Source organism: Nannobrachium achirus (genome assembly GCF_963921795.1).
Source record: "Nannobrachium achirus genome assembly, chromosome: 13".
Taxonomy (NCBI): domain Eukaryota; kingdom Metazoa; phylum Chordata; class Actinopteri; order Myctophiformes; family Myctophidae; genus Nannobrachium; species Nannobrachium achirus.
The window spans coordinates 13,760,016-13,784,955 of NC_137833.1; the positions used below are offsets into that span (position 1 = coordinate 13,760,016).

A 24,940-nucleotide genomic window follows, 5' to 3' on the forward strand; every position below is an offset into this window, starting at 1 on the left:
ATCTTAATTGGCATTGCATCTGGGTGGTGTTAATCTATGGGGGACTGCCCATAAATCGAAGGTTCATTCGTCCGAATTTAGTCAGGGTTACTGAGGTTAAGGTTAGGGTTAGAGTTAGGCATAGTATTCTTAACAAATTCTGACTAATGAACCTTCGGACTAATGAACCTTCGGACCAATGCCATGGCACCTTAATCTATAACATCCTGAGTACACTTTTACAGTGAGCTGTCAGTAAGCAAAAGTGCTAGTAACCAAATGGGCCCAAATGGTCCATCTATTTACTACTGAGGATTTTGCCATATTAGAGCAACACAGAATAGATCAGATTCAGAAGGGAATATTTAAAGGAAGCCTGGAGGCCCTTGATCATTTCCACATACTGAGAGGTGGTTTCAGTGGTTCTCAAATGTTTGACCCTGAGGATCCCTGGACCCCACTTTGAGAACCACTGATCTAAACAGGCGGTCTGTCCTCTTAAATAGTTCTATTCATTGATAGATCTGTGGGTTAGTTAGCCATGTTTACATCCACTATATTTATTCATTCAGACTTATTATTTATATTCAAAATAATGCAAATCTGAGATTTGATAGGTAATTTTTGGCCAATTCTGAACAGAGAGGAGCATTCAGAATACAGTGTTTATATGGTAAATATATTCTGATTCAAGCTGTATATACCACCCCTCCAGATACCACCGGAATGGAATAGTGTATTCCAATTGACCGGAATCAGGGACGTGCTGCCATTGGGAAAAGCGGGACAACTCCCGAACGGCCGGTTCATTCCTGGCCGGTCCAGGCCGGCCATTAGGAAAAAATAAATAAAATAAATGTCGGCCTTCATTCCATTTTGGGGGCTGGGCGGCCAACCAAGTAAATCAGACTCTGTCGGGCAGAAACCTTGAATCTCCAAGTTTCACATTTATAATTTTTTTTGCAAAGCAAAGCACTGCTTCATCATACAAGGCCGTTGCACAAAAGTAGTTAAAACAGCCAAACTACAAGCACACAACGCCTCGCATCGTGCTTGTAGATCGGCTGTTTTCACTAGTTTAAATCATTTTTAAAATGGTTTTGGACATACAAGGTTTCCACCCGACAATGACGAAATATAACTCCTGTAATTGGCCCACTGGCTTCTCACTTGTCATGATCTGAAATGGCAAATCTTTGAGTAGCAGCAGCGCTATATAGCGCGCAATGAGGGCCTCTACAACTCTTTTTCCCGGGCTGAATCAGGGGACCAGCACGTCCCTGACCGGAATTGAATATTCTAATCCAATTGAGGTGTATACATGAGCATTTTTTATTCTGATTGGATGTGTTTTCATGGACAGGTATATTCCACTTGTATTCAAGAATGACTACTCATTCAGAATAAAAAAATCAGCATTCATCCATGTAAATACAGCCAGTGACTATTAGTAGATTAGTTGTTTCTGAGCGGTGCTCCTACATCTGGCTTTGTGTGTCTGTCTGTCCGTCCGTCCGTATGTCCGTCCCGCAGAGCACGGCATTGGCCAGGCTCCGCGGGATGCTTAATGAAATTAACTTATAAAAGGCACCGCTCACTTCACATTGGGTGTTTTTTTTACACTTTTAGATGCACGTCTTGTAAACTCTATCCTATATAAAAAGTGGCTTAAGGGAGGACAGGGCCTCTAACCATATAAGGAGTTCCAATGCAGCTACGCCCAGATATTATGGAGTGTGTTTGTCTAACCTCAATGTGTGGTCATGGCATCAGCAAAAAGCAAACAAATCAGTCATATCCATATATGGGCACAAAATGGGCAGCATATAAAGGCATATACTGATGACATCAGGGATCTCAATATATGGGAAAAGGGACAATGACTGACAGATACAGAGATCTCTGTATATGGGCATATCAGCATACATACAGTATAGGGGCATATTGTCAATATGCCCATATATGGAGATATGTGCATCAATATGATATTGATGTGATGACATCTAGGATATCTATATATGGGCATACAAGGGTCATGGACTGACAGCTATCTTCATATATGGCATATCCATATGGCCATATCAGTCAGATCATCAGAGGTGTGAACCTCTTTGGCTTAAAAAGATATTTCACTTTCAAAATAACTTTTGGTAATGTTATCATCTAATCAGGCTTTTATGAATACCCTGAACAGTTTTTGCCAGACCCATGAAATGGGTAGGCCTACATAAGCAAATGTCGGTCTGTCTGTCTGTCTGTCCGGGTTTTCTATATAAAGGGTATATATGATGATGACATGATGATGACATGCCTACAAAAGGCATGATGTCATAAATGATGATGACAGACAGGGGGTCTGGCACAACCAGGTTGACCTGGTCTAGTTAATTAGCTTGATTGAATATTTAGATATTTGATGTAAATGTTACCAGGCCCTCCAGGCCCAGGGCCTCTCCCCACACACACCCATTGTAACTTCAAACTTCATTTTAACCATGATAGATTCATTAAAAACACCCATTATTTTTTTCTGGTGACTCATACTACCCTCCTAATATGTGAGCAGGCCGTGTTTTTTCAATAACTTTTTTCATTTATTTTTAATAATTATTATTTTTGTATTTCATTTTTTCCATTTTCCCAAATAATTATTAAAAATAAATGAAAACAGTTATCGAAAAAACACAGCCTGCTCATGTATTAGGAGGGTAGTATGACTCGCCAGAAAAAAATAATGGGTGTTTTTAATGAATCTATCATGGTTAAAATGGAGTTTGAAGTTACAATGGGTGTGTATGTGGAGAGAGGCCCTTCCACTGCTCCCTGTTGAAAGTGGAATATCCCTCACTCCTGTAGCCATTGTGAAATCAATGTTGGCTGGTGACCCCATCTGGAAATATTTTTGAGGCCGCGACCCCCCATACAAGGCTTTTTCAATATTTTTTGAAAATAGCAGTTCTACAAGCTCAGCTGATTAAACTGATTTTGATGCTTATACCGTATTCACATATTTTGCTGGGGGCCCCGGGCCCCTGCAAGCGCCTCAAGGACCCCTGCGGATCCCTGGAAAGCACTGCTCGGTCCAACTGAGATATCATCAAATTAATAACCTCTACTGCATGCACAAATTGCACAAATTACTCAAATAATTTCAGAAGGCTCATTGACACTTGCATAGATTAAAACATTTTACTTACAAGTGACATAAGAATGTCACAGCGGGCACAGTACAAATATTTCGCAAATATTAAATAGGCCTATAGTGGGCAAAAGAGAGTATTCTCTACAAAAGATATAAAAGGACAGTGTCTCTTCTTGTGAGAGCAAAAATAAACAGTCTCAATTTCTGCTCCATATTAAAGAAAGGCGCGTGCACCCCGTTGCCGTTGACAGATTGTTGTTCTCCGACACAAAGGAACGTTTCCAGCGCTCCGCGGGCACGCGCACACACAGCATTCCTTCACTGAATCGACCGGTTGAAAAAAACAAAAAAATAGCATGTGCAAAAAGAAAGTACAGGACATTAAAGTACTTGTTTCAAACGTCACCAAATACACAGAATAACACTCGTAGTCAGAGCAACATTCCCGTGCGTAAGGAAACCAGTGGCATTAAAAGAGTTTGGCTATTTTGTATCTATCAATGCGCATCCGTTCATACAATCCTGACTGAGTGTTCATGTAGGTTGCAACGCACGTGTAGTAAGTAGCCCTATTGGTTCTCAAGCTTTTCAGGCAGTGTGAGCCCCCAAAATAATCATATTTGAACTGGGGAACACCCAAAAATCATATTGAACTGCTTATCAGGACCCCCCCGTCCTGATAGCAGTTGGAATGTAGGAAGGAGTTAATTGAGGCATTAAATGATGTGTTGAGTCTGTTCCACTGATACACGTTGGGGAAATAGCCGACCGTAATGTTTCAGCGCAAGACTGGGGGTCTAAATTGACGAATACAAGTCTGTAACTCTTGACAGTGTACAAATGGAACCAAATTAACCCGTCAGGGTCCATTGTAGGCCTACACTGTCAGAGTTAAGGGGAGACCTTGAAATGTAAAGGTTTGAGAAACCCTGTATGTCAATTTAGACCTCCATAAAGGAACCCACAGAGGGTTAATCAAAATGTCACCGTGAGGTAAGCCTACATAGGATCAGCATCCTTTAAGGTGCGGTAGTGCAGAGACAGAAAGTTTCTCTTGCTTCCCGTTGAACGCCGCGGCGCTCTCCACTCCCTTCAGCCACTCCCGACACTTCCTCACCACCGTCTCGTCCACGGCGTCCCCGTCCTCCTCCTCGTACTCCACGTCGTCGTACTTGTACTGGTCGTTGAGCAGCGAGATCTTCACGATGGCGGTGATGTCCGGCTGCTGCTGCTGCTCCGGCAGCTTGGCCACCGGGACGCCGCTCCGGGACGCACCGTTGTGGTGGTGACCTCCGTGCGCTCCGTGCGCCTTTTTGGACGAAGAACTCGGGTACACCCGCCTGTGCCGGCTGAAGTCGCCGGCTCCCCCGCCCTGCTGCTTATTGTTCGCGGTCATCTTCTGCTGCTTCTCCAGGTTGCGCTTCTGGATGACCAGGATGGCTTCTGGCGTGAGGCTGAGCGTGAACTGGATGTCCTGCTCCGGCTTGCCGAGGGAGCCCCGCCGCGACGACTGCCTGCTGCTGCGGTGAGACTGCGAGGCGGACGCCGAGGACTCCTCCACGGAGCTGGAGACGAGCGTCAAGGCGTCACAAGAAGAGTCCTGAGGTCTGGGGACACCGGTCAGCCAGCATGGGTCTTTATTATTAGCACGACGAGCCTCCTGACAGGCAGCTAGTAGTGGACCCTGAGTAGTGCTGGTGGTTGTTGCTGCTGCAAGAGGAGCCTTCGTTTTCTGCTGCTGGGGCTTTCGTCCCAGATTCTTTAAGTTGGCTGATGTCCAAGACGCGGAGAGCCTCTCGGAGAAGTGCTTCTCCTCGTCTCTCGGTTTGCTTTTCAGGAGGAGTTCGGTCTGTGGAGGAGGAGGCGCTTTCTTCCTCCTGAACAGCTCCCTGCCCGGCGAGGAGATCCGCTGGTGGAGGTTGATCGGTGGAAAAGGCATTCTCGAGTTTGTGAATAATAATCAGGGTGTGGGGAAAAAAGCAGCAGTCCTCAAAGTGCAAATGATAAAAACGCACGCAAAGAGACGAGGACATGGGAGAGAATATTATTATCATTATCCATGATGATCAGTACAGTAGTGCACCTGTTGTCCCGTCTTCTCAGTCATACTCATCTAGTCTAGTGCCACTACTGCCTGAGCAAAGCCTGCGTTTTATCCCATTGGCTGGGAGGCGTGGCCAAGAGGAAGGAGCAAGCTGCTAAACAAAGCCTAGAAATAAATGAAAGCACATGGATGGATGGATGGGGATGAGGTCATTTCATTATTTTCACACTATAGCGGTTGATGTAAAGTTTTCTCTTTAAATCAATCCGATTTAGCTATAAAAGTCTCCTATAGAAGCCAAGCAAAAGCCCAGTGCTAGTGTTTGTTAGTCCAGGAACAATTCCATTTGTTGCCAATAGCATCACCTAGATTTTCATAGGCTCATAAAGGACGTTTTGGCATTTCTACATAGTAAACATGGGATAATCTAATCATTACAATAATTTAAGTTATTGCACAAATCACTCTGGAGTCTGGATGCACCTTTGGCTCAAGAATATACATTTATACATCATCTGCCAATTCATTCAGAAAGCTCCTCCAAGAGTTGCATTGTTTCAGTTAGTGCATCATTCTCAAAATGGGGACCAAAAAGGTTCTATGTTCCCCACCCACCCTCCCCACAAAAAGGTTCTATGTTCCCTAGTTCCCCCAAAAAGGTTCTATGTTCCCCAGGTTCTATGTTCCCCACCCACCCTCCCCTGCTCAACCAAAAAAAAAAAGAAAAAAAGATCTACTGCTTGTTCCCACCAACAAAAAAAAGTATATGTTCCCAACGCAAATGCAGGAAATGGTGGGACATCTGGGCACTAAGAACATGTGGGCAATCCTAATTTAGGTGCCCAGTTGCCCAAGTGGTGCCCGCATGTCCCTATAGTGCCCAGATGTCAACACCCCTAAGTACCCACTCGTCCAACTGCCCACGTCCCTAGTGCCCAGATGTCCAGGTGCCCACTCGCCCAGTCATAACAAAAGTATGGTGCCCAGATGTCCCCAGTGCTCCCTGTCCCACTAGTATTCATAATTTCTCCCCATTATTGTGTTTTGAGTTATTAATAATTAAAAAATTATGTTTCCTGCATTTTTGAATGAGTGGGGAACATAGAACCTTTTTTAAGTTTAGCGCGGAACATAGAACCTTTTTTTAGTTGAGCGCGGAACATAGAACCTTTTTTTGTGAGGCTAAGTGAGGAACATAGAACCTGGGGAACATAGGACCTTTTTTGGGGTAAACAGGGAACATAGAACCTTTTTTGTGGGGGAAAATGGGGAACATAGGTACATAGGTAAAAGTTTGAGAATCCCTGAGTTAGTGTACGTCTGTACGGTAGAGAAATCAATAAATAGCCCCTTGCATCATTTTCACACTGAAGATCCTTTATTTGTTATTGCCTGAGGAGGTTGCGATTGGTGGGTGTATAAATATAGTTTGACGATTTTGTCAATCAACTGACAAACCTAAACATTCACATCACTTATCCGGGTTAAACTGTAACAAGTTACATCACAAAATAGCTTACAATCACAAGTCAAACAATATATTACAATGTTATGCACAAACACAACAGTATTATACTGAAATAAATTCCAGTAGTAAATTTAAGTAACTTAATACTAAATTCGAGTTACAGACATCAATTACATTAGTTTAACCTCCTCTAAATATTAACATAATTTTAACACAATAATGCACTATTCATAAAAAACTCTTGAAAAATAGGGAGTGCTTGTATGGAACGTCCTCTGGCAATACATAAAAGTATGTTTAGAAAAATCTTGAAAGTGTGACTGAAAACTATATACTGTACATACATGAAAAGCTTTTCGGGAATTTCTGCTGTAGTTTAGCCAGTGGAGAGAGCATAAACCAGGAGCAGAAGTAAGATATACTGTATGTAACTCATGGAATTCTACCCACGACACTGTGGCACACTGCCTAGCTCACATTTATTTGTGGTGCACTGGATCATCATGGTAGTGTTAAGAGAGTGGGTGAACGCATTGGCATAGTAGCACTCTGCTCTCATTGAATCAGCAGTGGATTACATCACCAGGAAACCATTTTGCAGAGCTCAGAATCATCGCTCCTATAGTTGTAGTCCATCAAATAAATTCAATGGAAGGTTAAGAAAACTCAACTAACGCTCCCTTCCATAAGAGCACAAAGCCTTGAATTATGTCCCTCGAGTTGAAACATCACGTGGGGTCTTTGGATTTGTTGTTTTCCTAACAAGAACAGTATACGACCATCTAATGAAACTATGTAGGGGTTGTATGAGGCAGAAGGTAAAGAATCACTCAGGTGGTAAAGAATACGTAAATCAAAATGTGGAGAACATGTGAATAATAAACATTTTTCAGACCTGCAGACAACACGTCTGAATGACAGTAAAGCGAAACCTCATGGTCCTAGATTGACCACAAGGTTATCCAAGGTATTTGACATCATGAGTGTGTTCTACCGTGTCCGGCACATGCGTAGTTACTAGTATGACGCGAAGAAAAAATTAGAGAAAGCGTATCTTAACAATAGACCTGACACCTCCCAGACTCACTTCGGTATTGGATTTTTCCCCACTTTTTTTTGCAAGTGCGCTTTTTTCCTTTATAACTGTTTGCTATTGCTGCTGAAATGTGTGAGGAGCCAAAAAAATATTATTTGGACTTTGTGACCGGTTGAAAATCTGTGAATTAAAGGTATGACCTAAAAAATAAAATCTAGAACGCACCACTGATCACGAGACACGTTTTTTGCATTAACACGAGGAAGGAACCATGTGATCATAGGCAAGGCATGGCAGATGGGGGTGGGCTGTAAATGTATGTTCCCGGCGTTGTCATGACAACTGCATCCTCAGAGGGCTATATGCCATCATGCTGAAGCAACACGGGAAATCCTGTGCTGGCTATTGTAGATTATCAGGTCACGTCAAAATCACCACGCTCACAAAGGCGGAATGGACCGAGTCATTATTGCATTGGTTGGCCAGTAAATAAAATCAATAAAAAATAAAACCCACCCCCCAGAGAAATGCAGGTGATGTGTGTGTGTGTGTAGGGGTGAGGTTGATAAATTAACAACACATGGCAGAGCTGCTAGACTAGACTATGTGCTACTTTGTGTCTTTGGCTGATTAAACCTCCGTATCATGAATACATGATAGACTCCAGTGTATTATCGTCGCAATTTGTGCTTCACTGAACAACACATGGACCGATAGAAATAGCAATTTACATAAACATGCATGTGTTGTGTAGAGTAAATATTACTGTACATAGTAGACATACAAATTCATAAAGTAGAAAGGCAATTGTGTTGTATTTTACAGGCACTGGCACAGCAAACTTTCAAAAGTAATTTCCCTGCCCTTGAATGGTACAAAATGGCCAAGAAACCAATAGCAATATCTTTTTTTAAAACATATTAAGCGTTAAAACAAAAAGCAGTCATCTCGCTCACACCCAAAGCAATACACAGCTGAAACATTATGACTGTAGCCACAGAAAACAATCTAAGTTAATGGCTAAATTAATGGCAAAGGTGAGAATTCACAGTTTGACAGAGCAATGTTAAGAATGTAGAGAGCTATAGCATATCAAACAATATGCATATAAAACAATATAGATATATATATTTATATATTTTTTCTTTTTTTTACAGAGTCACTGAGCTCGCAGTTTGCACACTGGGACCCGGTCTTCCCGTGAAACCGAGGACTCAGCCATTCTAACTGAGACAGGTAGTAAAGCATTTCATCACAGCGTCCCTGTAAAAGACAAAGACAACATGAATAGCAGCTTGCATAACAGAAAAACTAAAAATGACGACAACACGCGAAAACAGTTCTAATTATCCTGGCATTATGACTCTAGATATTTAAATTTGCTGAAGCAAAATCTGGGTTTCTGTCATGCATGCACAAGCGAAGATGACACAAGTCATTTTGTACGAGGGCTAGGGAGAGGCTGGTCATGAATAAGTAAGCGTGTTTTGGCTGGGAGGCAGGAGCACATGCTACCAAAGAGGGGGGGCGGAGGGGTTGGGGGGGCTTCCTCTTTCAAGGTGCTGTGCATTGACGGACGGCGCAACGCACGCCATCGCCACGGCAACGCCAGGCGGCTGCCTCTTCCGTTCACATTGTTGCCATTGCCATCACCATCGGTGTGTGTGTGTGTGTGTGTGTGTTGCTATGCAGACTTTGCTCTGCCACGCTCAAAATTCAGTGGAGGAGGTGTGAACCCACTCAAGGTTAAACGGAGTGACGATCGTAGGCGAACCCAGAAGGAGGGGGTTGGTCGATGGGACTGGTGACTCACACCTACCATCTTTCACCTGATTTGTGCTTCCGTAGCAGCACATACGCAAATATCCAACCTCAGCATTCTCCTTCTTGCCATTACTTATAACAGCCAAAGGTTCGCTTCTCGCTATCTTCATTTAAAAACAGAGTATGAAAAATCGCTAAATTAGATGTCTCTAATTTCTGAGGAAAATATCAGAATGACTGCTATGTCTGCCAGAAGATCACTTGCAGTATGTTTTAACATGTGTGTGTGTGTGTGTGTGTGTGTGTGTGTAATTGACAGGTCTTAAATAGAGTTAACGGGGTAAAATACATTAAGGGATCAACTCCCCTGGACATGTGGCGCTGTGGCTAGAACCAGATATCTCGGTTTGACTGGGCATAGTCGGGATTATTAATTTATACTCTCATCGCGTTGTGAGCTTGTAGATCGGCTACTATTTGTGTCACCCTCACGTGGTAAAGTACAAATCACCTGTTTACGCTATTCTATTTACATCTGTGAAATAATAACGTGAAAAACAACAGACAGCTAAATAATCCAATCCCAACTAAATGAAAAAAATGGATTAGAGCAAGAGGCTTAAGACCAGAGGAAAATAGTAAACAGTTGTTGATAAAGAAACAAAACCAAACAAAAAGGAAATAATAAAATTAAGTGTAACATTTTAAACATTTTACCCACAGCATTTTTTTAAACAGTCAACAACATACGGCAAAAAAAATAAAAGTACATTTCTCTGTATAGATTTGGACTTTGGGAGGTTAGCGGGGGGTGCAGACATTAGCCTTTGTCTGGACTGTGTTAGCATCTGGGCTGGGGGGAGGGGTACTGAGGGATGTTGTAGTGTAGGAGGACTCTCAGCTGTCAGAATGGATTAATACACGTGGCGCTCACTGCAGGGGGGGGGGGGCCAGGGGGCACTAGACCTCTCACTAGATGGGAGATAACCCCGTTCACAGCTGGACTGTCAAAATAACATCACCCCTCTCGCCTCATTCTGAGAGGTAGCTCACTCAGGTGACTGCCGGAGACATATGGCTTGATTTATAGTCGGAAAACAGCTCACAGACAGTTTAGATTTTGTGTTACTTTTCAAATGATTACAATCAATTTCTTGAATGCCTATGGGAATTCAAAAACCAGACCTTCAGTCCCTTTCATAAAATAAATACGCTCAAAGTACTTGTCCTGTGAATGTTTGTGAATATGTGACAGTATTGAAAAAGATAATAATTAGAGCCATTTGAAACCTGGGGGAAATTCTTTTTCACCCAGCTGATAAGATCTAAACGCAGGGCAGTTAGGGGTTGAGTAGTCTTGCTCAGGGACGCCTTGACACATTGACAGGGACGGGAATCGAACCTGGGAGCTTCTGTTTCCCCAAGCGGCCTCTCTACTCGTTCAGCTATGACCGCTGCCCCTATACAGACTAGATTAGATTACGTTATTGTATGTCCTCAGAGAGAGGAAACACTTTCCCAGCTCACATAGTACGGTGAACATAATGAAAGCCAAAAACACTGTGATACGTTCTGACTATAAAGCAATGTTGTTTTTGACAGCAAATTTTGATTTAGTTTTAGTCATAGTCTTTTGAATAAAATGTAATTTTATTTTATTCGTAATTTAGTCACCTGAAAGGTTTTAGTTTGTCTAATTTTAGTCGACTAAATATCATACGTTTATAGGCGACTAAATCTACAGTTGATTTAGTCAACTAAAATGTATTTTGGCAGGCCTTGATGGCATCGTAATGACTGATTTTACACTTACACTTGGTTGTTTGCTGAAAATAGCCGATCTACATCTGCTATTTTCAGCATGCAACACCTGAGAGCAACCAAACATAAAATGACTCTCTCCTCCACTAGTCCCTCCCCAACGTTTTCGTCTAGTTTTTATTTTGTTGACAAAATTGACAATATATTTAGTCTTATAGTTTTAGTCATCACAGCTTAGTTTGTCGCAACTTTAGTTTTTTTCACAGCTAAGTGAAAAAACAAACAAAAAAAAAGAAAAAAAAGAAAAAAAAACATTTTTCGTCATTTTAGTCGACGAAATCAAAACTGCTATAAAGTGCATTTGTGCTCAGTCAGTATGTTATTTTGTGCATCCTAAACAACCGTAGCCCCATAAGGCTAAACTAAGCACAGAGGGTGTGTGAAATAACATGCTGCCATTTGGGTGACAAGGGATGGCCGGTGGTGACGTGTGTCTATTCCTAGCCGGGGATTACGGCCATGTGTTGAAGAGAAAGCAGCAGGGTGCCACTGCTTAGCGGTAAATACAAACATGTTTTCATTCAAGGATTGCCTCGTCGTTTTAATTACCTGCGTTACGTTCGTGGGCATGTGACCGACAGTGTCAGTTATTTATGTATTGGCATTTGGATTCTCAGTAGTCAATGGCACACATGGGTCACTGGGTTCAAACATCTGATAACTACAATATATCAACCTAACGCTGCTGCCTGCTGACTTACCTGGCGAATGGAATGTATGAGATGCTATACCTGGAAAAAAAAAAGAACAAAGAAAGGAGAGTCAGTGCTGCTGTCTATTCCAACAATATTACAATTTGGTAACAGACTAAACAAGACAAAACTATGTCTTTATAGTTTATAATAGTGAAGTTAGATGAAATGCAGTAAAGATACAATTGCAAAACACTGAAAGAAAAGTGTAGTCATAATAAAGGCCTTCTCAGTGTGCTTTCTCAATTAGCAACAATTAGCAATAGCATACATATTTCATGACTAAAACACATCACATATACAAATCATGAAGATTTCTTTTCTTCTTTTTTTTTTACGTAAACATTTCGTTTACCTACATAGCTTTAGCTTGCCCAAAACAGTAACATTACCCTATTTAAGCTAGAGGCTGTTAGGTCTTAATAGGTAACATCTGTCTCTCTCTAACAAAGGCATTCTGATGATTATACACAAACAGCGTAAACATGTTCTTTATTGAGGCATCAACTGAATGAAAAGGATTAAAGCCATTATTAACCCCAGCCATCTTTTGACAGACGTACGCCAGAGGATTAAATCATCAACATCCACACTGCAGTCCACAACAAGGCTAATGTGTTCAAAGGGGTTTCCATTGTGTACAGCCTGGCTCTTTTAACATTTAACACAAGCCTGTGTTTTTTTTACCCGTTATGGACCTAAACCATTTTCTTTTGTCTTGGCTTTGCTTTTCCGACAAACAAAACAAATTGTGTTGGATTACAACACAATAAAATGAAATAGCGGACCTCTCCATTTACACTGAAGATTTTATTGTGTAGCCAACAAATACAATATAAAACAGTCTAATGGGAAAATTAAAGGAGGATGTTCAAGCTGTGAACAGTCCATCAGAAACAAGACACAATAACACACTGGATTGATTTAATTGATAATAAACACTGGATCACCTCAATAAACCCATGTTTAATTAATAATAATAGTGGATTGTATTTTTATAGCGCTTTTCTAAGCACTTAAAGGGCTTTACAATGGCCCATTCATTCATACATTGGGAGGTGAGGCGGTGAACAGTCGACAGTCTCAGCACCAGCGTCCTCACTTCCCACGTTCACACACCAATGGTGGCAAGCTAACACCGACCGACTCATTGGAGGCAATGTAGGGTTCAAGTGCTGCCCTTATTGTCAAAAAGTGGTTACTGTGAACTACAGGAATGACTCTGATGAACTGAGGACTCTAAATTGGTTTGCACTGTCTTAAAAACACTACACTTAATTCATGTGTCTGTGCATTAAAAGTAGTGTTTAAGTGCAAACATGTCTGTGCTAACTGTGATTACAACCCACTGTACCCAACGACGATGCCAAATCAATCACTTCCTTCCAAGCATCCCAGTTATTTGAACCATGTGAGGCATGCAGTACAATAAATGAATAATTAACTGCGTATGGCTGCCCTCTCATTCAACCATCACACAGCGGGCACCGCTCTTCCACTCAGTAGATGTGGGAATAGGCAGTGTGGTAATAATTACAAGGCCATAGTAATGGAAGGTCCTCCTGCATACCACTCGAGGTAGGGTTTGGCAAGTTACAGCCATAATGTTCCATATCACAAAACGATAAATAGGTATTATGAACATAATAACTGTTATATATGGTTTGGTATCCAGGTTAACACAGACAGGGAGTGTCTGTATGTAAAGTGCACCTTCTTGCGCTCCGTCTCCTATGACTAGGCTTGAATGTGCAGTTGTGGTCGCCAAGGTGATGCTTACATACTCTCATGGTACAGGCAGAGTCAGAGTGAGAGTACACCGTGTTCGTGTGCTAGCAGCCCGGGTTAAGGCCAATCATGTCTCGTCCAATGACGCAGATTTCCGCTGCCCAGAGAGACCGTCCATTATGTTCCACTTGAGCTGCTGGGGGTACCGTGTTCTCATACTACGCAAGCGCTTTGTTGCCGCTGTGCAAATATGCTCACGTTAACAAATACACTCACGGACACGCCAAGACACACCACCAGCTGGAGATTTTATTTGCTGTCAACTCGACTAACCAATCAAAAATACGGTCATGGTGTCTGGAACTAGTTGGCAAGGGAACGATCCACAAATGACAGGACATATGTCCACCCTGACATCCCTTTTCACCCAAGCAAAAAACACTCCCACTAAAGTGGAAAGTGATGCAGCTTATCCTCATCACAACTCCACTTACTAAACACAGGTACCTAAACTCCCACTACACCTAAGACAGGTAGCCTCTGTGGATAGCTTTAAAGCACAGCTCAAGACCCATTTCTTTACTCTTGCTTTTAGCTGAATTTTTAAATCCCTGTGCTGCTATTGAAGTCCGCACTGCTCTGATTTCTTTTAATTTTTTTATGGTAGTCCTTACTGATGTTTTATGTTTTTTTCCCCCTGCTTTATTGTAATCATGTGTACATTTTCTGTAAGAACTTGTGCTTCATTTTCTGCTCTGTAAAGCACTTTGAGCTGCATTTCATGTCATGAAAGGTGCTATAACGTTTATAATTGTTCATAAATACTAAGGAGAATAATCCTAAACTAATCAAATTTCTAATACCACTACATACTCATTTCCAATGAAAGTATAATGAACACATGGCACTTCATACTGAAGTTCTTACTGATAAGTATAACTAATTAAATAGCTATCAGTGTAACACCAGATCAATTACCAAACTAAGTTCACATACAATATAACATACTGTTATATTAACTCATTCATTGCCTTTTCAAAATGGCCCCCAAGTACCTCACTGCCACGTTCCTAAATTTCTAGTGCACGGATCAATTTTTAGTGCACAGATCGTGCACGCCCATGCCTAGATCATGCACCATATGTGTAGTACTTTTTAACAGCTTTCAAACAAAAGAATCCGCTTGGAAATCCGTTCAGGCATTCGTGAGATAGATGCCTTCAAAGTCAAACAAAACAAACATTTTGCCACTTTGAAAGATGTGTTTGTTATGGGGCTAAACATGCAATTTCGCGATTGCGATAATGCCTAATACATTTTAGGCATTTTTGGATTTTCTTTTTGAAAAAAAAGGAAAAAAGAAGAAGAATCCTAAACTAATCAAATTTCTAATACCACTACATACTCATTTCCAATGAAAGTATAATGATAAACACATGCATGGCACTTCATACTGAAGTTCTTACTGATAAGTATAACTAATTAAATAGCTATCAGTGTAACACCAGATCAATTACCAAACTAAGTTCACATAGAACATACATTTAAAAAATAAAATGCAATCGTAGCCTTTTTCCCAAACAGAGCATGTGCCATGAGGCCCAAAGTGTGCCAGTGTGGCAGTTCCAAGTCTAACCATTTACAGGATTTAGGTCAAGCATGTGCCCAGGGCAGTAAATCAGATTAGCTCACAATTAGCCAAATGATCTCAACTCATGGATACCTACAGTAATACAAGCTGTATGAAGCTGGACTAAAGCTCTTTTTGGTTTCCTGTGAATGCCTCTTGATATGAATGCATCATTGACATTAATCATTGTTAGCCAACAGTGGAGAGATGGCTGAGGGGGGTAGGTAGCACTTACCATGTCATTGCCAAGAACTGCAGAATACAGAAGATGAGAGCCAACAACTTTTTGTCCCACTGTGAAAAGAAATACAAAGCAGACATTTGTTTTCTGATTTATGGAATTTCTTAGATTTTTCTTTATGAAATTACTGGAAAAAATATATATTTTAATTTGTTTGTTTTAATCCACAAATTGTTTCGCTTTTTTGGGAATGTTTTTTGAAAACATTTTGAAATAATAATTAAAATGTGTCCCGACTCCCGACCCAGTGGTCCAAACTGTTTCAGTCTTATTTATTTACTTACCCAAAACGCTGCACAGAGTGTCAGTACAAGGCAGAGCTGGAGGGTGGCAAAAAAAGTAAAAGTAAAATATCTGGCAAGCTTGCACAACAATATGAAACCTTTTGTATAATTAAACACCTTTGTTAAATCAACTGTTGGCCATTTACAGAAAACACAATGCTTCTGACCAAACGGCATTAATTGCCTCCACAAAAAAATGAAAATGTTTGCCTATTGACATGCACCAAAAGTCACAGACACCAGGTTCAAAGTGGGTAATACCACAAGAATTCCAAATCTTAAAATCGGGTATGCAGACAATGTACACTCAAAAGGTTAGCCAGCCACAGGCCACCTAAGGAGTAAATCAATACAGATGACAATAAACTGGAGCCTCTCTTAATCCGGGGCTTAAGACGAATGGAAAACAGAAAAATTCCATGATGTTGCGTCTGTGTCCCACATGACTTGAATGTCATGGATAGAGCAAGCAACGCAGGAGGTAAACTCTCAATCAAAATGTTGGGTATTATTGGCTTTAGGCATGGGCTGAGCACAGCTATGAGTGTCTGGTTCCCCATTTCAACTGTCTGACACACAACATACACCAGACTGGCAAGTGTGTCTCCACCAAAGCCTCACCCCTTTTGGGGGGCCATGCTCCCCATTGTAACCAAATGCCATTTGAAATAAACAAGCTTACCTTTACCATATATTATTATACAGTATTATCATAGTACTATCTATTTTATCTATCTATCTACTATCTTATATTATTCTGTTCACCTTGTTGTCCGTTCCTCTGGATTTATTGATAGCCAAGCACACAGAGATAGATAACTAGATTAGACACCTCGATTAGATTAAATAAAAACAGATTAAATAAATCCAGAGGAACAGATGCCAACAAGACACGCAGAACGTGGAAGTAATCTCTGGCGTGATGTCAACAGGTCAGAAAAGATACGCTGGAGTTAAACAAATATTCCGTTATTAACAAATACTTACAGAAAAAAATTAGCATAGAAAAGGGCATAATCCTTGACACTGTCACAAAGCTGTTTGTTAATCTCGTGACCTCAGCACAGACAGATGCACTGCCCTAGAAATATGGTACTAAATAGCACTTAACACTTGGGGAGCCAAACGCGTTCAGGGACGAGTTATGGCCACTAGATGTCACCCTGCCACAGGAAGTTATATCGTCGAGGGACGAGTCAACAAATAGTTAACTTTTCGAGACCGCAGCTTCCCTTTGCATGCCCTGAATCCATTACGTCACCCAGCCAGGGCAGGAAGCCCCCTGTCTCTCCCCACACGGAAGGATTTTACATGGCTTTAGATTCTACTTTGAAACATAAGAACGGCTTTATCTGAGAATGAGGTAAAAACAGCCCCATGGAGGCAGAGAGCTGATTGTTTTCACGGCGACACTTTACCGCGAATTTACCGCGATTTTTTTACCGCGAGTTTCGCGAGCGTTTGTAAACAAATGGAGTACCTCCTCAATCTTCTCTGGACACGCACGTGCACACGCACGAAGCTTGCGGGGCTCATCAAAACATAACGTAAGTCAATGGTGGCACCAGCAACAGCTATAAATGTTATAAACCTTGGCCGCCCATGTGTTAAGGTGTGTTTTTGGGTCATAATCATGGGGGAACCTATTTTGGTGATACAGCACCTGTCTTTAACGTGCTATAGCACCTGTCTTAAACGTGATACATGGCACCTTTGTCTAATTCTGATATATAATGGAACCATTAAAAAGGTGCCAAAACAGCTAAAGAACCACACAGGGGCTTTGTATAGTGGCGGTGCAACATAGCACCTTTAGTTGAGGTGCTACAAAGCCCCGGTGTGGTTATTTAGTTGTTTACCTTTGGCACCCTTTTCTTCAACCATCCCAAAATAACTGCTGATGAACCCTGTAAGAATGTCGTCACCATCATATACTACTATATACCAGAAATGCTGTTGTTTTGTTCACCCTACACAGCTACAGAGGACGCTTTAGAAAGATCTTAAACAGTAACAAAAATGGAAATAATAATGTATTTACCAGCATAACAATGGTGGCTATCAGTCTTGTTGGTTCAAACATGCGCTTTAACTGATTAAATGGTCCCATCAGGAAGCAGGTGCTTGAAATTAAAACAAAAAGAAAAGGTTAAATAGTTACACATACAATCAATGAAAAATGAAAAACCTGTAATATTACACAAGTGATATGTGAATCTTTCTTCAGTCGTGGTACTCGGTAATAATCATTACTCGATGACACATTCAAAACCACGATCAACAACTCCATTACGGTTTCTTAATACCCGGGTTGCAGAATCGCAGCAGGTATGACGTCAACAACGGAATAAAAACAAAGGATATCCCCAGCTAGGCAGAAAGTGGCCAGCAGGGCTGAGTGGGCTGAGTGGGGCTGTCTCTTCAGAGTTCAGACAGAGTGGTGTGTCATACTGTACAGCGAGCGCGGTGTGAACTCACTGCAGCAGAGTGCTGGCTGAGTGCCCAGGGCCAAAGACACAGTAATGATATGGACTCCCACACGCAGCGGCTGATTACTAAGTTGGCCGCGGGCCGTTACGTCAGTGCGTCTAACCATCACTGACGTTTAGCTGTGAGGATGTGTTAGACGTTAAAATATGGTGACCCATGATGAGTGGGTCAGAGTAAATCCACCTCTTCAACATCTTCAGAAAGGGAATGGCAACGGTCCTATACCTAACAGTATAACTTGGTAGGAGCTGGAGGCAGGCCAAACTTCCTAACTTTGGCTCTATAAAATAGAATGAACTTGCACTAAATGCTTCATATATTTTCTGTCAGGCAGAAACCATGTCCATATTTCACCTTTTATGCTTTTTCAAAAATATATGCCCCATTTTATACTTCATCTTGTGTCGCAGATCTAAACCCCAGGAGATGTCTAAAAGGACAAAAAGGTGGCCGCACACCCCATAGTCAAAGTGCGAAGTTTTATTGTAGGACACAGAGTAACAAACCGACGTTTCGGCAGCACAACTGCCTTCTTCAGGGTATATGCACATCTAGAACCTCACAACATGCCACGATGCTCAGTGTAGTGAGCTTATAGAATGTTTTTCCTTGTAGAAAAGATGTAATCCTCTGTGTTATGTCAGTCACTGGTGCTCAAAGCCAATTTAAAACATGACACTGTTATGTCTTTGGAGCAGCAGTAACCAGGGGTTTGGAAACCCTAGGTGGCCCAGTTCCATTCATTGTCTTGTGTGTCTGTCAACATATTAGATATATGACACTTGAGACAAAAAAAGACTGCCCTCTGCTGGAAACAATACCACTGTCAATGAAGGGTCAACAGCATGTCAATGGAAGACACTGTGTGGTTTGTCACTGCACCCATAGTAGATGCTATCTAGTGTCTAGGTTTATAGTCAAATGCAAGCTGCTAAAGTCCCCGAGATGATGAGAACGCTATAAAGTTGCATAAGAATGGAACATGAACATGCCATAGAAAGATAATGACAACTAACACTACACAATAGCGGCCAAGTAGTATCTGAAAACTAAACAAGAAAAACCCTTCCACATCAGGAAGTGTCTGTACAGGATGTGAAACCTCCCCATTCCAGGAGGATTCTAAGATTACTGTCTACTCTAAATCCATGGCACACTTCCAAGAAACTTTAAAAAAATAACAATGTGATATAGTTTGTGTACTTGGTGGTGGTGGTGGGGTTCACCCGAACCTGAGACATGTTTGCATATGTTGCAGTTGTTCTGAAACAAGACAGAGTGTAATGGTGTGTCATCTGTAACTTCTATGATTGATGTTTCACCCTAACTTTGGGCAAGGTTTCAGCCTGAGCTGACCGTTTCACTATCATTATAAAATGTATATAAGTGGAAAATAACTTCAGTTAGTTGAAGTAATTCCTTGGCCTACTGTCAGTCATTCTGCACAAAAATGTGGTGCTGAATGATGAACAAGATTTGTAAGATTAGCCCCCCCCCCCCCCACACACACACACACACAGACACTTTAGATGGCTTGTGAGTGTTCTGTTTTTTACGGTACTTGCCAGCTTGTATTGCACAATGCACAGGCTTTCCTGGTCAGTCTATTATGTGAATGGCAGTGGCCACAGTAACTCAGTAAAGTATATTAATACAAAGAAGGTTGTCATTTCATTATTGACTTATCAGGCTTGCCTCCTACAGAGCCACGCTGTAAAAATATGGATTCCCCGTGATAAATACAAGCGTTAACTTTAGAGTTAAGTTGTGCATGTCCAAATATCAGCAGCACCGTATTCATATTTGAATATCATGGTGATGTCCCACACAGGATGGAAACGTACTGTTGTAACATCAGTAGACCATGGCTTAAGGCCAGACCGCACCAATGCAACTAGTCGCAAAACAAAACCGTTGCATGCAACTACTTGCAACCATTATCCCTGATGGCTTGGTGTGGACTGTCCTTAAAAGGGTTTTGTTGCAAGGAGTTGCGACTAGTTGCATTGGTGTGGAGTGGACCGTCCTTCTAGGTGTCAGTCTTACCTGGAAAGTGCTGCGAGATTCCCTAGTGTGTAGAAGACGGCAAAGAGCTTAATGCCAGCTTTGGGCAAGAACAGCAAGGCTGAACCCTGGTGAAACAAATGGTGAAAATAAAGCACTTGTGTTATTACATTCCAAACAGCTACAGCTTATTATTATAGTTCTTAACTAACCTCATCCTGGATTATTTTATACAATAATTGCACTATTAAACTCTTCACTTTCTTAAAGTGTCATAACCATTCTAGAGACATTTGATTATTATGGTGATAATGGAGGAACATAGGCTCCCCCTAGTGACAAAGCTCTGTAAAGCCAGTTCCTGGATAATGCCATTTACCTCTCTAATTTACAAATCAGGGGGGGTAAACTATTATTTGTCATCACCTTGGATTTGACAGATTGACAGAACTGTCAGCATACAAAAAGGCTATGGTTAAGTACTTCATACTTAACCACTTACAGTGCCGTTAACACCATTTTGCAATAGTTGAAATGTTTTGAAAAATGCTGAGCTATAACGACATCCCGAAAATAGGGAAGCCGGCATATGTGGTTAACACTAAGAGAGTAGACTTTTCATCACAGCAGAAGCTATCATGAGATTTGGATGTGTGTATTATCAGTATGCAGTTGCTTCTGTCCGTTATCAGTGGGTTAGGGTTAACTGTCTAACTGTCTTAACGGTCTGGGCTATTTGTTTCAAATACAGCATCAAAGCTGAGGTTCACTGAGCTCATAGCTTTACATTATTCTCCATCCTATTATGCATCCATGCACATTATTAAATAGCAGTTAGCTCTTATTGGACAAATTAAGAGACTTGCCATGGAAGTCAGACAGTGGAAAATGGGTATGAATTTAACCTAAACCTAATTTACTCATGTATACCTTTTCAAGCGATAAACAGGATCTGTTTTGGCCTGTTTATCGCTTGAAAGTAATGTTTTTAGGCGAGTGACGCTTCTGCGTGACGAAGTATAAAAGCTTTTGAAAGCACCAAGAAAGACTCACTAATATTGAGCACAGGATGCCTCCAGCGAAGCATATGACAAACCATTTCACCCTGGTGCTGTAGCTGAGCGTGGAGGAATCAAGGACCTGGTGAGAGAACAATGAGAGGATGTCACAATGACCCACAGAAATACCCCACCAAACAACACACATGGACTTCCTATCCATGACGTTTACCACTGCCAAGGCTGGAGATACAGACATTCTTTTATCTCTCTCTCACACACACACACACACACACACACCCACACACACACACACACACACACACACACACACACACACACACACACACACACACACACTTGAGTATGTACAACACAACATGACAGATATATAGGGATGTGAACTGTAATGTTATTATATATATATAAGTATATATATACGATTTTAAATGTGGACCCCAAGAAGACTTGTGGTGCTTTATTAAAGGCACAACTGATGAGGATCCAAATAAACCAATGAACCGGCCAGTCCACACCAATGCGGGGAAATCTCGCTCTTTAGATGGGTCATTCTTTCGACTATGAGCGTCGGCAGGTTAGCCACTTAGCCACGCACTTAGCCACGCAGGTTAGCCACCCACGTCACGGTTACTGAGGTTAGGGTTAGGTTTAGGCATAGAGGTTAACATTCACCCACGTCGGCAGGTTAGCTTTTAACCAGGTTAACATTCACCTGTGTGGAAAGAATGGGCCGTCGAACAGATGCTATGTCGCAATATCGACACGCTCCCCACCAATGCAACTCCTTGCAAGTTGCAAGGAGTTGCATTGGTGTGGACTGGCATGTTGCAAGTTGCAACATGCAACTACTTGCAAGTACCATTTTCTCTATTGGCCGTTGCAAGGAGTTGCATTGTTGTGGACTCTGAACTGTCCTTAAAACTGTTTTGTTGCAAGGACTTGCGACTAAGTTGCATTGGTGCGGTCGGGCCTTACCCCTAACCCTGTGTACTGTAAATACATAAAATAGATGTGGACAAGATCAGGGGTGTTTTGGTTCGCTACACCGTATTATTATACGGTATTTACGGGTGAGCGTCCCTCATACATTTATTTACCCTGAAAAATAATTCACCATTACACCACTGGACAAGTTGAATATTAAAACAATGATGTATGCTGATGTCCCTGTAACCACACAGATCCTAGTGTGTAGTTATGTTGGTAAATGTATTCTTAAATGATCTGTAACCTTTGACCTGTAACCTAGTAGGAACCAAGAGTTAATATGATGTGGTTTCAAATTGATGAGTGCTAAAACAGTGTAGCCTATATCTTAGTACATAAACTCTGGTCAGACCTGATGTGCGCTGGGTCAGACACAACTTTCCATTGCATTGCATTGTAATTGTGTTCTCTTGTTGTGACAATATAATAAATATCATTCATGTTTTAAGATATGGTTTCGTGTGTCCTTATGTTTCTAAAGGCCCATTCCCACTGGGCCAGATAAACGGATAAAAACTATCTGTCTCCATTCAAGTGGATGGTAAGATATAGATACAAAATATCTGTATCTTACCATCCACTTGACTTGAATGGAGACAGATATTTAAGTCATTGTTTCTGAGGTTATGCCGACAGATTTCCACGACAGAAATAAAGCATTATATATCCCAGACAGACAGTGGCTAAAAGATGCAAGGTTTCACATAACTTAGGATAATAGAGCTCATTCCTTAAAGCTGTTGTTCAGTTCTAATATCAAGCACATTTATATTCAGATAAACTCATGAAGCACAAGTCAATATCTTACCTCATTTCCTCCTTCTCATGAAAGCATGTAAAAAGTGGCAACACACAGACAAGTGATTAGCCTAACTATTATACAGTAGCCTATAGCGATATGAACTCCCAGAGAGGATATCTCATGACAGCCCTGCTGACATACAGTAGTTTATTTTCGTGATAGGAGGTCAAAAGTATAATAGCAATTAGCAAGACTCATGACAGGCTAGAGACTGGAACACAACCACCCTAAGCAGTCTAAATGCATTTTACATCTGATTTTTTCTTATTCTATCTAAACTGTACTGAGGAAAAACAATGCTCCAACTATATTATGTTCCCCCTTTTCAACAGTTTTAATTTCACTTTTGACACTTGCTTTGGCAATGTAAACGTCTGTTTTCTCATGCCAATAAAGCTCATTTGAATTGAATTGACAGTCCTGTGTTGATCAGGTTAAGATGCATTTAGCCTACATTCTTTGTTCATGTGACTGCCCTGTTACAGTAGGCCTGTACAATATATAAAGAACAACGTTAGTAAGCTGAGTTTAGCGACAAAACAAAACTGAAATATTTTACACATTTAACGCTATCCAAAAAGGAATTCAACATTAACAGACAAAAATGTGTCACCAAACCTCTTCAAAACTCTAGATAGAGCTTACTTTAAGTTATTATGTAGCTCAGCTGGCTGGTGTTAAAAGTTAGTTAGTTTATGATGCTAAGTGTTGACATAGCAGCAGAGCTAGCATTACAGTACAGTACCTGTGCTGTCAGACCCAACTCTTCGTTCTCCTCCCGGCCACTTAACACACTTCGAAGCTTGTCCATGGTTCAAAAACTGTAACTGTTTAGCTCTGCTTTATTTATACTTATTAATTAGTAATTAATTATATCGAATTGTTATCTCTAAAAATTCACCAAAACTAGTAAACGACTGCGAGCAGCAAAAGTTTGCTCGCATCAGCATTAACTTCCTCCAGACTTCCGGGGGTGTTTGTTTTGTTGAGGAACTGCTGCTGACTGCAGATCAGTTTCCGTTAATGCCTCGTCATCGTCGAGGAAGTTGCGAAACCGACCGCAGATCAGCCGTTGAGCCGAGATAGATAGATACGGTGCGAGCCCAGAAAGTAGCAGATCTACTAGCTCACAACGCGTCGCGGTGAGCTTGTAGATCGGCTACTTTCTTGAGGCCCCATTGGAGGCCCCAAGTAGAGGGCCCTGAAGACATGTCAACGTGTCAGTCAGTCAGTCAGTCAGTCAGTCAGTCAGTCAGTCAGTCAGTCTTTGTAATGAGACGAGTATAGTAGGCAGGCTACAAATGACACCAATGCAAACAATCCATGGTAGTGCTTTCTTGGGTTTAAATCCTACTTAGCCACTGTCATGTCTTTGATTGATTGATTGATTGATTGATTGATTGATTGAATACTTTATAAATTCAAGTTGGCTGTTTCACGTTGAGCATTGACAGTTGACAATTTATGTAGGCCTATATAGTTTTTGTTCCCTTTCGTTGATGTACCTTGCTCTTTACTGTACTCTGTTCTTTTATTCTTTTCATAGGCCTACTTCTCTGTAACTTTGTAAATATCCTGCTGTGCTGCCTGCCTGCCTCTGGGCGACTGATTTGATTCCCACCCTTGGGATAATAAAGGTATCTATCTATCTATCTATCTACCGTATCTATCTAAATAGAAGTTTGCATATGAAAAAGCACAGGACAGTACAGTTCACTCCTATGTGAACTGCTAATAAAGTATTCAATAAACAATATCCGAACTACTAAACCCCTGGTTCAGTCAATTCAAATGAGCTTACATTGCCAA

At 41.3% G+C, this 24,940-nt stretch overlaps 2 protein-coding genes across 2 annotated transcripts; both read right to left on the bottom strand.

Moving 5' to 3' along the window:
* Positions 1 to 4,130: 4,130 nt before the first annotated feature.
* Positions 4,131 to 5,060, bottom strand: prr18 (proline rich 18; the record flags this gene model as incomplete). The annotated part of the gene is made up of 1 exon (XM_080740572.1): positions 4,131 to 5,060. One exon carries the CDS (start codon positions 5,058 to 5,060, stop codon positions 4,131 to 4,133), a length of 930 nt encoding a protein of 309 aa, XP_080596698.1.
* Positions 5,061 to 6,568: 1,508 nt separating this feature from the next.
* On the bottom strand, positions 6,569 to 24,090 carry sft2d1 (SFT2 domain containing 1). Its single transcript, XM_080740145.1, has 8 exons — positions 23,877 to 24,090; positions 21,377 to 21,463; positions 20,366 to 20,451; positions 17,871 to 17,952; positions 15,830 to 15,865; positions 15,540 to 15,598; positions 11,956 to 11,985; positions 6,569 to 8,932 (listed from the first exon to the last, which is right to left on the bottom strand). The coding sequence occupies exons 1-8, from the start codon at positions 23,940 to 23,942 to the stop codon at positions 8,893 to 8,895; spliced, it is 486 nt and encodes a 161-aa protein (XP_080596271.1). The 5' UTR covers positions 23,943 to 24,090; the 3' UTR covers positions 6,569 to 8,892.
* Between the last annotated feature and the right edge of the window lie 850 nt (positions 24,091 to 24,940).

What these genes read in the sequence shown, in the direction of transcription:
- sft2d1 (XM_080740145.1), bottom strand. Translation starts at nt 23,942, where the DNA reads ATGGACAAGCTTCGAAGTGTGTTAAGTGGCCGGGAGGAGAACGAAGAG. An exon ending in AGTTGGGTCTGACAGCACAG is followed by an intron (nt 21,464 to 23,876) that starts GTACTGTACTGT and finishes TTCTCTCACCAG; the next exon opens with GTCCTTGATTCCTCCACGCT. An exon ending in TCATACATTCCATTCGCCAG is followed by an intron (nt 8,933 to 11,955) that starts GTAAGTCAGCAG and finishes TGTCTTTTACAG; the next exon opens with GGACGCTGTGATGAAATGCT.